Source organism: Haliotis asinina, chromosome 12 (assembly GCF_037392515.1).
Source record: "Haliotis asinina isolate JCU_RB_2024 chromosome 12, JCU_Hal_asi_v2, whole genome shotgun sequence".
Classification (NCBI taxonomy): Eukaryota; Metazoa; Mollusca; class Gastropoda; order Lepetellida; family Haliotidae; genus Haliotis; species Haliotis asinina.
In genome coordinates this window covers 57,399,224-57,415,316 of record NC_090291.1, presented here as the reverse complement: position 1 = coordinate 57,415,316, position 16,093 = coordinate 57,399,224, and the positions used below count along the sequence as shown (strand labels likewise).

Below are 16,093 nucleotides of genomic sequence, written 5' to 3'. Positions count from 1 at the left end.
CCTCATGCATGTTCCCATGTGGAGATTCCCTCATACCTCATGCATGTTCCCATGTGGAGATTCCTCATACCTCATGCATGTTCCCATGTGGAGATTCCTCATACCTTATACAATCATACATGTTCCCATGTGGAGATTCCCTCATTCCTCATACATGTTCCCATGTGGAGATTCCTCGCATCTCATGCACGCCCCAGTGAAATGTATCTCCTATCAGACGAATGCCTCACAGTGGAGACTCCGAATCTCATGAATGGCTCTGCGTTTACCAATATTCGTCATGTGTCCTCCAGAATTTTGTTTATCTTATAAAACGGAATGTGCACTAAAAGAACAACAAAAATTGTACTATGTTTATTTCCCTTGGGGTGTCAAATGTTAGGTTAGATCCAGCTATCAACATGTAGAACATGCACGACTAATATGTGTCTGTATATTTGTATGGGTTGGACGTCACTGTAGAGCAATGTTGGGTCATCTTTTCACAATTCTATAACAGTTGTACTTAGATTTACATCATGTAACATGGCACAAGTGACAGTCCAGGCAACCACTTGTAACCAACTAGGGGTTTCCTATAGATGTACATGACCCACCAATAGACAGCTCTTCTGATAACAGCAATGCTCGTACACTGCATGATGCAGTAAAGATATGAACGTGTTAAGTGCATTTTCGCTGGCTATATTTAGAAGCGATTTAAACTGATTAAAACACAGATGAAGGGCATGCACGGTTCCTTGCAGACAGATACATTACCTGCAACTTAAACTTCACAGAGAGGATTCATGTGTCAGTCACTGAAGTGGAGGGAAAATGTGCAATGTATCTTCATGTAACATGTAATAATGAAATGTTTTTCAGTGATGGAATAACACCGACATCTCTGTCCAAAATATCTCCCACACCTTGGAAAAACTACCCCAGCGGATCCCTGCGTAACTTGTACTAGAGCTACCACAAAGGATCCATGTGTAAGTCGTAGTGGAACTACCATAAAGAATCTGAGTGTAAGTCGTACTGAAACTACCATTAAGAATCTGTGTTATAGAAATCCCATTAATCTTCATGCTACTCACGACAGAGCTTCCACAAAGGAACACTAGGTTTTCATGACAGACCAAGACGCTACTTCTATCTACAGACATTTGTATTACATGCTAGCAGATCTACAGGCACAACTGTTGATCTTCTCATATGTTCTTGGTATTGTGGGCAATGTAATACATATGTCAGTCTGAGAAGAGACTGTTACATAAAGTCGGGTTTATAAAGTCAAGTGTGTTGAAGCCCAAACAACGATACCAGCTTCATCTATCTATCTATCCAAAAGTTTCCTCACATAGTTCTAAACATGTCACATATGGGCATAGTTTGTGTCCAACACAAATGCTGTCATCTGTCCTCTATGGAAATGGTTGTCCACACTCTGCCACAATAATACACCTGAATCGCCTCTAGCTTGTTCATACAGTGCTCAGTTTGTCTACAACCTGGCTATTTCCTGTCGTCAGTCCATCGGCCGTCACCCCATTCTCCTCACCTTTCCCTCCTTTCTTCCCTTCTGTTCCAGTGTTCCCGTTAGCATCGACCTCAGTGTCCCCTCCTTGCACCTTGGCGTAACTCTGGTTGGAACATTTCAGATAAATGGTGTAGCCAATTGCGAGAGCGAAGAGCGGAAGAGGCGTCATACAACCGGAAGCTGCGGGTCCCACAGCTGCAAGATCGCCGTCTGGTGGCGGCAGGGCCATCAGTACCATGAGGTAGGCGACCATGACATTTTGTATGCCAGTCTCTATAGCTATTGTCTTGACTCTGTACCATGGTTGGCGGAAGATGAAGGCGATGATGCCACCAATGATGTAGCCTACATAGGGCAACATACAGCCGGCCAGGAGAGTGACAGGTTTGAACAGTCTGAAGATGTAGAGATTGGCATAAATCCCAACCCCCAGCAGTAAGGCCACCGTCACGAGGGTCACTGGTTTGATGACTTTCAGGATCATGGCGGCAACCTTCTGGAATTTGTACTTGATGAAGATCCCGACCAGCAGAGGGAGGATGACAGAGGCCAGAGTCTGCAAGATGTTCAAGTAGGGGATGTTGACCTGCATCTTGTCGTCGTGGAACTGCTTGCCCAGGGTGAACATCCACAGAGGCACCATCCCTGAAACAAATCACGGACACCATTGTCTATTCACAACTGGAAACATATGGCATAGCATTGTTGTCATTGTCTGTTCATACCTGGAAAGGTGAAATATAGCACTGACACCATTGTCTATTCACACTTGGAAACCTGAAACAAAATGCTGACATCTTGTCTGTTCACACCTTGGAACCAGAAACAAAACACTGACATCATTGTGTATTCACACCTTAGAAACCAGAAACAAAACACTGACATCATTGTCTGTTCACACCTGAAAACTTGAAACAAAACACTGACATTATTGTCTGTGCACACCTTGAAACCTGAAACAAAACACTGACATCATTGTCTGTTCACACCTGGAAACCAGAAACAAAACACTGACATCATTGTCTGTTCACACATGGAAACTTGAAACAAAACACTGACATCATTGTCTGTTCACACCTGGAAACTTGAAACGAAACACTGACACCTATCTGTTCACATCTATCGACGTCATGATGAAACTGAAATGGCCACCTCTAGCGAGCGTGTACTGTCCACAGGATAGGCTATCAAAACTTACCAAGTGCTGCGACTGTGCTGATTGTTGTCATGGTTACTGATAGCGAGAGATCACCACCCAGGAGGTAGGTATAGATGTTGCTAGGTCCACCCCCGGGGCAAATTCCACAGGCGAATATTCCCAGCCCCACGGCAGGGTTCTCGAACTTCACAATCTTCGTCACAGTAAATGCAATCTGTAAGAAGGATGATTTACAACATACACAGACTGCTAGAGGGAGTCGCTCGTCTTCGCTTGACGTACTGCTAATTTAACAATGACATTGGACAGTTTCACTCAGCACAAACTTCAGTTGTCTAAATTGTCTCCCTTACCAGCGTCAGTGTTCGCTGCTTACATTACTACTCCCGTTACCTTGGATTGGCTCTAAAAAGTTTAAGGCATTTGGACATGACCCTGACGCATAATCCTAATCCAGCTGACCTCTAGACGTAGCGCAGGACAGCAAAGTTCGCGTAGAGGCCGCAGACTGTAGTGTCCCCTAGTCACTGGACAGTGATAACCAGATTGCCTGACTATATGGTATCAGTAATGGATCATAGGATGCATTTGCATATCAACACTCGAGGACCCGTGAAGATCCTGTGTAGAATAGGTCTCAGCAACCCCTGCTTGCCATAAAACTCGACTATGCTTGTAAGAGAAGACTAACGGGATCGGGTAGTCAGGATCGCTGACTTGGTTGACACACGTCAACGGTTCCCAGTTGTGCAGACCGATGCTCATGTTTTTGATCACAGGATTGTCTGGTCCAGACTCCAATATTTACAGACCGCTGCCATTTAGCTGGAATACTGCTGAGTGCGGCATAAAACTAAACGTCACTCAACACTCGAGGAAGACGGGAGCAACTTCAGACTAACAGTAAAAGTGTCTCACCAGTGGCATACACAGGTACTGGCATACGAAACCGATAATGGGAGCGAAGGGTCTTCTGAGAACTTCCTTGACGACATCCAGATTGGTGCTGCAGCCCATGCCGATGGTGCTTGTGACGATAAAGACGTAGGCCACTATCTGCACCACAGTGTCCAGGAAACGTAACGGACGGATAACAGTGATCATCTGTCTAAACCGGAAGTGCCCATGGTTATCAACTCCGTCGGTACTGTTACTTACAGACGTGACGTTGACGGATAAGCTGTCGATGTAGAGCCAGGTTCGGCCTATAAGATCTGATTGTAAGGAAATGTTGAATGTACCTGAGACGACGGTGGCATTCCTGTGTGGGTGGGGGGACCCTTCCTCCATGTCCTCACACGTCAGCTTGAAGGTTCCCGGCTGCGACAGGAACGCCACCTTCGGCATCTCCGTGAACACGTGCAGGTCGTAATAACTGTCGTAAGAGTCGCACACGATGGAGTAACTGAAGTTTACCACTTTGCTATGATACATGAACATGTAAAACGGTACCGGGTCAGGGAATATCATCAAGTCAGCACCATCAGTGATGTTGACAGCTGCCCCATCCCCAGTGTTCTGAGGCGGGGAACCGTTTTGACCAAAGGAGACATGCAACAGCTGGACTACCACCAGGACGGACACTACCAACACAGCCATGGTGACAACTGTTCACTGTGAGGCCCGTCCGAACATCAGAAGGAAGATGTATCTACCAACCTGCACAGTGTTAGGTGTAATATATCTTACTGAACAGCCCACAATTCAGCCCCTGACCCCGCTACCCTGAGTAAAAATAGCATTGCTGAGGCTTATTACGTTTCTGCTGAAGACCCGTGGCTAGGTGCCCCCAGCTTGACGCCGCCCCATCTAAGATTTACGCAGCACTCGTGATCAGTGTCACAAAATAACATAATGTTTCAATTGCATGAAACGGAAGCCAAGCTCGGTATTACCCTACCGTGTCTCGCAACGCTGACCCCCACAGAAAGCCGTCCACCTGATCTTATGCATGAAGCACACCTCAAACCCCTGTCGATTTTACACCTCAGTGCACCCCCCCACCCCCTTCCCCCCACACATGACCACATAAGATCAAATATAATGTTAGTAGATGGTTATAAAGGATGAAGGCTTCCTGATAGACCATCCAACAAGTATGCGACAAAAAACACGAATACAACAAAGCTACGCGATGTATTTCGTTACGAGCCCTAAGATGTGGAACAAGTATTTGTACAAGTAATGCTGTACGATGAGCCGCCTTGTTCGGTTCTGGAAGTATGTTTAGTCAGTGGCCATATGGAGTTTAATCTGGATAAGATGAAATCAGGTTGAACCGTCTAGTTGAAGATTATTAAACTTTAGTCAGTACAAGCGTCCCTCAGGGAGACTGGTCAGTACAAGCATCCCTCAGGGAGACTGGTCAGTACTAGCATCCCTCAGGGAGACTGGTCAGTACAAGCGTCCCTCACGCAGACTGGTCAGGACAAGCGTCCCTCAGGGAGACTGGCCAGAACAAGCATCCCCCAGGGCGACTGGTCAGTACAAGCATCCCTCAGGGAGACTGGTCAGTACAAGCGTCCTTCGGGGAGACTGGCCAGTACTAGCATCCCTCAGGGAGACTGGTCAGTACAAGCGTCCCTCACGCAGACTGGTCAGTACAATCGTCCCTCACGCAGACTGATAAGTACAAGCATCCCTCAGGGAGACTGGTCAGTACAAGCGTCCCTCAGGGCGACTGGTCAGTACAAGCGTCCCTCAGGGAGACTGGTCAGTACAAGCGTCCCTCACGCAGACTGGTCAGTACAAGCGTCCCTCACGCAGACTGGTCAGTACAAGCGTCCCTCAGGGCGACTGGTCAGTACAAGCATCCCTCAGGGAGACTGGTCAGTACAAGCATCCCTCAGGGCGACTGGTCAGTACAAGCATCCCTCAGGGAGACTGGTCAGTACAAGCATCCCTCAGGGAGACTGGTCAATACAAGCGTCCCTCAGGGAGACTGGTCAGTACAAGCGTCCCTCACGCAGACTGGTCAGTACAAGCATCCGTCAGGGAGACTGGTCAGTACAAGCATCCCTCAGGGAGACTGGTCAGTACAAGCGTCCTTCGGGGAGACTGGCCAGTACAAGCATCCCTCAGGGAGACTGGTCAGTACAAGCGTCCCTCACGCAGACTGGTCAGGACAAGCGTCCCTCACGCAGACTGGTCAGTACAAGCGTCCCTCACGCAGACTGGTCAGTACAAGCGTCCCTCAGGGAGACTGGTCAGTACAAGCGTCCCTCAGGGCGACTGGTCAGTACAAGCATCCCCCAGGGCGACTGGTCAGTACAAGCATCCCTCAGGGCGACTGGTCAGGACAAGCATCCCTCAGGGAGACTGGCCAGTACAAGCATCCCCCAGGGCGACTGGTCAGTACAAGCGTCCCTCACGCAGACTGGTCAGGACAAGTATCCCTCAGGGAGACTGGTCAGTACAAGCGTCCCTCACGCAGACTGGTCAGTACAAGCGTCCCTCACGCAGACTGGTCAGTACAAGCGTCCCTCGCGCAGACTGGTCAGTACAAGCGTCCCTCAGGGCGACTGGTCAGTACAAGCATCCCCCAGGGCGACTGGTCAGTACAAGCATCTCTCAGGGCGACTGGTCAGGACAAGCATCCCTCAGGGAGACTGGCCAGTACAAGCATCCCCCAGGGCGACTGGTCAGTACAAGCATCTCTCAGGGCGACTGGTCAGGACAAGCATCCCTCAGGGAGACTGGCCAGTACAAGCATCCCCCAGGGCGACTGGTCAGTACAAGCGTCCCTCAGGGCGCGACTGGCCAGTACAAGTGGTGGAACTACCACCAATGATCCCTGTGTAACCAGTGGTGGAACTACCACCAATGATCCCTGAGTGACAAGTATAGGAATTATAAATAATGATAGCGGGTAGCGGAACTACCACCAAGGATCTAACAGTGATCGCAAGGATCATGATCATGATTGTGTTTTCCATGATAGACCAGGGCACCTGTTGTGATAACAGAGATTTGTTTTATAATAAGAGTACTTATATGGCGCCTCATCCACATCACTAAGGGACATGCTCTAAGAGCATACCATATCTGAGAGCATACCATGATCATCATTATTATTACCCCGGATAACCCAAACTGCCTGTGAGGCGCTAGAAGGTTATAGTCACATGACTTTACCTCACCGGGTACCCATTTTCTGCTGGGTATATTACATGCTAGCAGGTCTCCAGGGACAATTGATGATCTTCTTCTGTGTACTTGGTATTGTGTGCAATGTGTGGTACATATTTTTCTCTGAGCTGAGAGTGTTACATAGAGTAAGGCTTATAAAGTCAAATGTCTTGAAGCCCAATGAACGATACAAGTTTTAATGATGCTATTCACAGTGTAATAGTATATAATGCTGATTGTCATCCAATATCTATCCAAATGTTTCCATACATTTTCAGTACATAGTTCTATACATGTCACATATGGGCATAGTTTGTGTCCAACACAAGAAGCTGTCATCTGTCCTCTGTGGAAATGGTTGTCCACACACCGGAGTCGCCACTAGCTTGTTCATACAGTGCTCAGTTTGTCTACAGCCTGGCTATTTCCTGTCGTCAGTCCATCGGCCGTCACCCCATTCTCCTCACCTTTCCCTCCTTTCTTCCCTTCTGTTCCAGTGTTCCCGTTAGCATCGACCTCAGTGTCCCCTCCTTGCACCTTGGCGTAACTCTGGTTGGAACATTTCAGATAAATGGTGTAGCCAATTGCGAGAGCGAAGAGCGGAAGAGGCGTCATACAACCGGAAGCTGCGGGTCCCACAGCTGCAAGATCGCCGTCTGGTGGCGGCAGGGCCATCAGTACCATGAGGTAGGCGACCATGACATTTTGTATGCCAGTCTCTATAGCTATTGTCTTGACTCTGTACCATGGTTGGCGGAAGATGAAGGCGATGATGCCACCAATGATGTAGCCTACATAGGGCAACATACAGCCGGCCAGGAGAGTGACAGGTTTGAACAGTCTGAAGATGTAGAGATTGGCATAAATCCCAACCCCCAGCAGTAAGGCCACCGTCACGAGGGTCACTGGTTTGATGACTTTCAGGATCATGGCGGCAACCTTCTGGAATTTGTACTTGATGAAGATCCCGACCAGCAGAGGGAGGATGACAGAGGCCAGAGTCTGCAAGATGTTCAAGTAGGGGATGTTGACCTGCATCTTGTCATCGTGGAACTGCTTGCCCAGGGTGAACATCCAAAGAGGCACCATCCCTGAAACAAATCACGGACATCATTGTCTGTTCACACTTGGAAACTTGAAACAAAACACAGATATTATTGTTCGTTAACACCTTGAACTTTGAATCAAATCACCGATGTCATTTTTTCTATTCATACCTGGAAACCAGAAACAAACACTGACATCAATGTCTATTCACACCTGGAAACCACGACCAAAACACTGACATCATTGTCTGTTCACATCTTGAAACCTGAAAAAATACATCATTTTGTTCATACCCGGAAACCTGAAAGAAAACATTGACATCATTGTCTGTTAACACCTGGAAACCTGAAAGAAAACATTGACATCATTGTCTGTTACACCAACCTTTAATTCATCCTTTGCATATACATATGCAAACAGTGAACATGAATATAATACACATTAATATTTTTGCAATGGCAAAATACTGTTAAAATAGCTACTGTTACTATTGTGTGTCTAGTGTGTGTTGAAGCCTACATTTTCTGTAGAGGCAGAACACTGTTATAACTATGACATATACATACACAGAAAGTTAATATCGAACACATTAATGTATTGCTAATAGTTGGACACACTGAGATAGCAATAATACTTAAGTGAGTCAAGAGTGTACACTGAAGGCGTCTATTTTCTGTGGAAGCAGTTAAAGGTCTGGTATATACATGTACACAACGTGAGTGTAGCACATGTTACTATTGGTAATAGTTGTACACATTCAGATAGCCATAATAATTACGCGATTTGCTGTAAACGCAATTAAAGGCCTCGGAATTCTTGGAAATATATTTGTCGATGGTGAAAATGATTTTCAGAAGCTTATCAAAAGTAACTCTACCTTGTTTCATACTTCGAATATGACTTTTGGGTAATGAGAATAATATGATCCACGAGAATATGGTTTGCTTTGTGAATGAATGCTTCTGAGTATATCATGGTTCAATATTGTTTCAAGCTTTCTCCAGAGAAGATAGCTAACATTGACAGTTAACATATACATGGGAAATATCAACATCGTCTACCTCGTAGAAACTTAAAGTCTTACTATCTACACGTATCATTCAAAACAGCACATGCATTGTGTCAATAACCCTCTTAATAAATACATATGTGGAACCTTGAATCACAACACCGACGTCATTGTTCACAAGTAGACAAGGGCGTAACACTGGAACAGTTGAATGAAAAGATGAGCCCAAATAGTTCACAGAATTATGCAGAATTAAATGTAACATTTGGCACATACATTCTCAAAGGACGACTCTTTCGAAAAAGGGCGTTAGCCACGCAAAAATACAAGACGGCTGCCTCTTTTTCAAAATGGCTGCCATCGTTGGCCAGTTGCATCACGTCGTGAATAGACATGTGACTGATGATGTATCATGGTTATATTCCCATTCAGTCACCAGTTTATTAATTTATTAAAGTTAATTTTGCCATGGTGTCAATTCCAAGTACTAAATCAAAGATAGCGTCCAGTATAGCAACCAAAATTAATATTGATCTCATCTAGGCATCTGTCTCTATGAATGACTTTTTTCATCTACACAATTTATGGGGTCAGGGATTCTAACTGATCTAAAATCTTTCTCAAAGGATGTAAACATTATTTACAAGTTGTTGGTATACTAACAGAGTGAATGTCAGCGCACAACCAGGGCTCCCTGGTCACTTCATTGCTGTGTAACTCCGCGGTCGTGGATAGCACTGACCACAACCCTTGCGTAACAACTGCTACTACCTCTTTCCATGGTACCAATATTTCTGCTTTTTGGCATCCTGCTACAGACATGTACAAGCATGGGGGAAGAGCTTCAATCAGTAATCGGGGGTAAAATCTGTTCTGAATTACCTGATTCTTTTACAAATTTCCCTCATGCTTCACATCCCAATTCAAAGATGTCAAATGTTTTCCAAGTTGTTCGTCTCCTCTTATATCAGTGAGCGCGACCTGCAGGAGTTCTCTGAGATGGTGGAAAGATTTATAGCTGTCACAAGCCCCAACTACATACTTGAGAAACACATCAACACCTCCAGACCAAGAGCCAGAGACAGGTGACATCATCATCGATGGTTGAACTTTGATCCATGCACTGCCACCGAAAAGGTCTAAGACGTGTGCAGACTATGCAGCCCTTGACCTGCTGCCAACTATTAGTGCACATGCCAGTAGATACAAGACATGCTGTCTTTGATATGCACAGTCCATTAAGTATGAAAGTAGACACAAGGTCAAAAGGGGGCAAGGAGTGAGGTGCAAGGTGTCAGAACAGAATAGCATTTCTTCAATCTGGCACAACATTCTGAGGCACAGGTCGGAGCTGTTTCACTTCTGCTCTTAACTTGGTTGTTATGACTGCAACTGCAGGCAACTGCGCTGGTCAGAAGCAGATATCCCAGCTGACTGTGAGTGGAAGAAGAATGGAAAACCTGGACGGCCAACTCTCCCATTGCAGAGTGTTGTGAACAGCTTACTACGTTTGGCTGCAAGTCTGGCTGTCGTGGCATGCAGTGGTTAGTTCGCGTACAATTTCGACTGCCATCTGCTTTATGTATTGGTTTCGTATTGTAATAAAAGCAACTTCATGGTGAACTAAGCTGTTTCATTTGTAGTCGGTACAACTTAAGAAGTAATTATGGTAGTCAAAAAATGGTAGTCATGTTAGATTTTGACGTGGTTAATGTCCTTCTTTAGAAAGAGTGGACTCCAATGAACATTTGTGCCAAATTACATGCTTGCATCATTAAGTGAACTGTGTTTGCACTTATCTGCTCCAGTATAACTACCATTATTAAAAAGGCTTACACATCGGTGTTGCTGGAAAAGTTGGGCAAACACTCAATACTATCCAAATATACAGCTTTGCAACCCATCGGACTTGTACAAAAACATGGCTTGTTCTGTACCTGCTGGAAACTTGAAACAAATCACTGACATCATTGTCTGTTAAACCCTATCGACATCATGATGAAACTGAAATGGCCGCGAGCCTGTACTGTCCACAGGATGTGCTTTCAAAACTTACCAAGTGCTCCGACTGCGCTGATTGCTGTCATGGTTACTGACAGCGACAGATCACCACCCAGGAGGTAGGTGTAGACGTTGCTGGTTCCACCCCCGGGGCAAATTCCACAGGCGAATATTCCCAACCCCACGGCAGGGTTCTCGAACTTCACAATCTTCGCCACAGCAAATGCAATCTGTAGGGACAATGAGGTGTGTGTTGTGACTTGCAATAATTAGCTATTGCTTCTTTTATATCCGCGAATTGACACAGTGCTGGGTTTGTATAGGGGTTACATGCTGTCTATTGAATTAGAAATCAAAGCAAGAGGTGTCAGTACAATGTAATATTTTTCAAAAATATCTAAATTGAATAACATGTTAAAGTAAAATGTATTGATATTACAAAACAATCTGAACAATTGCGATATAAATAATTCACTTGTTGATTCCTTAAAAATATATAACTCTCACCCTGACATTGTCGGAACAAGGCTGAAAATAGCGTTGCATAATTACATTTACCTAATTATGCCTTTTTGTTTACGTGCAGCAGGTTTCCAGACATCATATTGTACTTAAACCCAGTCTTATTAGCTGATCAACTAACCTGAAGTAGTTATAACATAAAGTTCTAATACATTTCATATTAGTGACAAACAGTCAACATAACAATTCGGATAAAAAATGCTAAGACATCACATGTGATCTCTCAGATCAGTTGGGTATCACAAACCCCTTCACCAGTGTCAGGATCCGCTGCTTTACTACGCCCGTTACATGGGATTGACTTTAAAATAACATTAATCATTACGATAAGTGTAAGACACATGGACCTCTCCACGTAAAAGTGCCTCACCAGTGGCATACATAGGTACTGGCACATGAAGCCGATTATTGGAGCGATGGGTCTTCTGAGAACTTCCTTAACGACAGACAGTTCGGTGTTGCAGCCCATGCCGATGGTGTTTATGACGATGAAGGCGTAGACCACTATCTTCATCACAGTGTCCAGGAAACGTAACGGACGGATAACAGTGATCATCTGTCTAAACCGGAAGTGCCCATGGTTATCAACTCCGTCGGTACTGTTACTTACAGACGTGACGTTGACGGATAGGCTGTCGATGTAGAGCCAGGTTCGGCCTATAAGATCTGATTGTAAGGAAATGTTGAATGTACCTGAGACGACGGTGGCATTCCTGTGTGGGTGGGGGGACCCTTCCTCCATGTCCTCACACGTCAGCTTGAAGGTTCCCGGCTGCGACAGGAACGCCACCTTCGGCATCTCCGTGAACACGTGCAGGTCGTAATAACTGTCGTAAGAGTCGCACACGATGGAGTAACTGAAGTTTACCACTTTGCTATGATACATGAACATGTAAAACGGTACCGGGTCAGGGAATATCATCAAGTCAGCACCATCAGTGATGTTGACAGCTGCCCCATTCCCAGTATTCTGAGGCGGGGAACCGTTTTGACCAAAGGAAACATGCAACAGCTGGACTACCACCAGGACGGACACTACCAACACAGCCATGGTGACAACTGTTCACTATAGACTCGTCTGAACATCAGCTGGGAGATGCGGCGGGTATCTACCACCCCGAACACCGTCAGGTCTAATATACCATACTGAACAGCCCATATTTTAACCCCTGACCCCGCTACCCCCAGAACAACTCAGACTTTTTATCCATGATACACATGACTTGGTGCCACCCGCTGGATGCTGGCCCATCTAGGATCTACGCAACGTGTTTCAAATGCACATCACCGTAAAACGTCTTGCCTGACCTCGTTTTTATGCATACAGAACACATCCAACCCCTGTCGATCCCACATGAACATAAACCCTCCACACATAAGATCAAATATAATGTCAGTAGGTTGTTGTAAACATTGAAGATTGTTTCACAATCCAACAAGTCAGTGGCTTTATGGAGTTTCATCTGGATATGATGAAATCAGGTTGAACAGTCTAGTTAAAGATTATTGAACTTCAGTCGGGTCGATTGGTCACTACAAGCATCTCTCCCGGACACTGGTCACTACAAGCATCCTGGTCACTACAAGCATCCCTCCCGGAGACTGGTCACTACATGCATCCCTCCCGGAGACTGGCCAATGCAAGCATCTTCTCAGCGAGACTGGTCAGTGCAAGCATCTCTGCCTGGTTCTTGCATGCAGCCTCCCAAGCCATCCTTTAAATGAAACTAACCTATATACTTAGCAATTATTTTAACGACATTTCCTAATCTGCTTTAAGCTGGTCATATAATCCATTAGAATGTTTTATTACAATTTTGTAAATGATTGTCCTTACAATGTGTTCAAGTTTTCCATGACCGATACCGTGTGTCTTGGTACATAGCGCCAGACAGTGTTAGCACCAGATACAGAAACGATACGTGTGTAGCTAAAAATATTTCTAGTATAATTTTCACATGGAAACGTTTCCTTAAAATGGATTATGTGTCATAAAAGAGAGAGAATGTATCGGTTACTGACATCACGAAATATATATCACAAATATACTAATCCTGCAAACATTTCCAGAGAGGCGCAACGAATATTTTCATCTACAGTGCTAGTATATTAGTGGTAACTCTCAGAACGTGTCATGTTGCAATTTACTGTATCTTACCGGAGCGCCTGAACGATTCATCTCATGTGCAGTATATTTGTTTTAAACATACAAATCCCAGTTCTTAAAACTGTTCGCCCAAACGCATCCAGTGTATACATTGCTTAGTGTAGGGCCCTGTCATCCCAAAATGCTGGGCGGAAGGGAAAGTGTGAGACAGACGCTAGTCAACAGTAAATAGCAGGACAGAACACTTGGTTCAGTGAGGATAAAGGAAGAGAGAAAATATATAAATATTTCCTTTTAAATTGTTATGTTGTATGAATTTTTTTAAGAGATAACATTGCACTTAGATTCTCAACCATTTCTTGAAACTTCGTTGGACGGTAACAGAGAACACGTGACGAAGCAGCCAAGCCATAGCTTGCTAATGGCGGGTGTAGAGATGACAGCGTGTATATTCGAGGACCAATCAGGGAACCGCTTTGTGTCACCGCTACAGTTTCTGACCTTGGGTAGCGTGACGTTCAGTGAGTCATCAGGGTACATGTATAGAGGCGAGTTGCCCTGGTTACTGTGAACGTCACAACTAAACGGTGGTGTACAAAGAAAAACAACCGCGTACAAAAGTCTACATGGCGGCAAATGAAAACTCGCCAGCACTCGACATGCTTGAAACTGGCAAACACACATCGCCGTCAGACTTCTATTTCCCTTTTATTTCACCACAGTCTGCTTCTCCACTGTCTGTATGTAGGCAGCTGTACGTGCCACCCGCATTTGGCTACCCTCCAAATCACGTGAGTGCCATGTCTGTGACGTGTGGCACTTTCATGTCACCATCTGACTTATGTCGGACGTGCAACACATTTCACCATTTCAAATGTTGTGATCGTTTTATTTCACAGGTAAGCACCCTCTCCACATACATTCATTTATAGCACTGCTAGTATATATTATTGCCATGAACATAGTAATGACATATATCTCTTTAAGTTTTAGTGATGCCCAAACTGGATTTCGCCGCTCCACCCAGTACCAAAAAGGAACACTAGCGAGTGAGCGAGTGAGTGAGTTTAGTTTTACCCTGCAATATTCCAGCAATATGGCGGTGGTCTGTAAATTGTGAAGTCTCGGTCAGACAACCCAGTGATTGAGCATCTACGCAGTTGGGATATGATGACATGTGTCAACCCTGTCAGACAGCCTGGTCACACGATCCCGTAAGTCGTGGCGCCTAACAAGCACGCGTTACTGAAGATCAGTTCTAACCCGGATCTTCACGGGTTATGGGAACACTATTATGGAGACAAGGAAACTGCTCAGCGCATCTGCGTTTATCTTACTCCACATATAGATGTCGCTTTCAATTCATTTGGTACTTCGTGGTAGTAGTTTTTCATCTCGAATAACACTGACTGACGCATGATGCACGGAAATTACCGATATTTTGCGAATGCAAACCGATGGAAGGGAGATAACTCTAAATCTGTTTTCTATTGTCTACAAAATCTAGCGATTGCTACAGAACGATTTGCATTCCAATAAAATACATATTGACTGAACGTTCAGGTGTAGTCCCTGTGAATATCAAGAAGAGGAATTACATCGCGGCGACTTTACTAAGACAATACCTGCGGGGAAAACAGCAAGATGCAAGATTGGAATAGGTTGGCTATAGGTCGACGATCCAATACCCTTAATTCCTTCAAACATTCCCAAATTAACAGTGTGCTGTTAGGTACGTTATTCACCGGTCCCTCAGGGCCAGGGTACATCAACCCATGCCCTCCACGGGAACAGTGAAGAACTGAAATTGTACCACTGAACATGCTTGTGGAACAGTATTGGAAGTCGTGTTTACGGTCTCTAAGTTCAGCAGAATGCGGTCATTCACTCATTCACTGACACACACCCACCCCAAACACACACACGCGCGCGCGCGCGCGCACGCACACACGCACGCACACACCCAGATACACACATACATACCTCACTGTGTGTCCCTATCTGACTATGTCGCCCAGAACGTTCAGAAGGGTTTGTTTAGTCACAACACAACACAAGCCCTGTGAAGACTTGGTAATCCAAAGCTCTGAAAATGAAGATCTTGTGCACAAACCATTGGCTCTGTGCACTCCGACCTGAGTCCAGATCACAAGACTATAGAGATTGTCGGGGACATTAGTCGTCGCAGAAGGCAGCACAGATTGTCCAGTACAAAAGTTCGATGCGTTTTGATATTACTGCAGTTGTTAGAGGCTGCACCAGATTTACATGTGGTGCGTGGCTGCTGATTCCTTGAGGATTTTATACAAGAATGGTCGCACATCGTCATACATCCACCGTTATCAGCGGTAGAAAATGTGTTGCCATGTTTGTGCTGAATAGACTCTCATTTCGTTCTTTTGCATATTACTTTGCCTAGTAATCTGTCACTTCAAGATGACTTATCTCTGACGTCAGAAGTCAACCTTGTCGTAGCTCGGAATAGCTCGGAATCATTACTAACTGTGAGAAATCATCAGAATTATGAGAAAGGTATTGCTTTGACTGAAATCCTGAACGCCTCAACTCGCATCACTCAGCACTTGCTCAGGTTGATTC

The 16,093-nt window shown here is 45.1% G+C and overlaps 2 protein-coding genes across 3 annotated transcripts; both read right to left on the bottom strand.

Annotated features, from left to right (window-relative positions):
• Window positions 1–339: 339 nt before the first annotated feature.
• On the bottom strand, window positions 340–4,672 carry LOC137258978 (ileal sodium/bile acid cotransporter-like). 2 transcript variants are annotated; one of them, XM_067796675.1, is made up of 4 exons: window positions 4,582–4,672; window positions 3,600–4,056; window positions 2,721–2,895; window positions 340–2,167 (listed from the first exon to the last, which is right to left on the bottom strand). In XM_067796675.1, the coding sequence occupies exons 1-4, from the start codon at window positions 4,632–4,634 to the stop codon at window positions 1,467–1,469; spliced, it is 1,386 nt and encodes a 461-aa protein (XP_067652776.1). In that variant the 5' UTR covers window positions 4,635–4,672; the 3' UTR covers window positions 340–1,466. The 2 variants fall into 2 exon arrangements, with proteins under 2 accessions (XP_067652776.1, XP_067652775.1); XM_067796674.1 differs by lacking the exon at window positions 4,582–4,672 and having other exon boundaries at window positions 3,600–4,490.
• Window positions 4,673–7,199: 2,527 nt separating this feature from the next.
• On the bottom strand, window positions 7,200–12,439 carry LOC137258977 (ileal sodium/bile acid cotransporter-like). The gene is made up of 3 exons (XM_067796673.1): window positions 11,759–12,439; window positions 10,922–11,096; window positions 7,200–7,900 (listed from the first exon to the last, which is right to left on the bottom strand). The coding sequence occupies exons 1-3, from the start codon at window positions 12,437–12,439 to the stop codon at window positions 7,200–7,202; spliced, it is 1,557 nt and encodes a 518-aa protein (XP_067652774.1).
• Window positions 12,440–16,093: the final 3,654 nt, after the last annotated feature.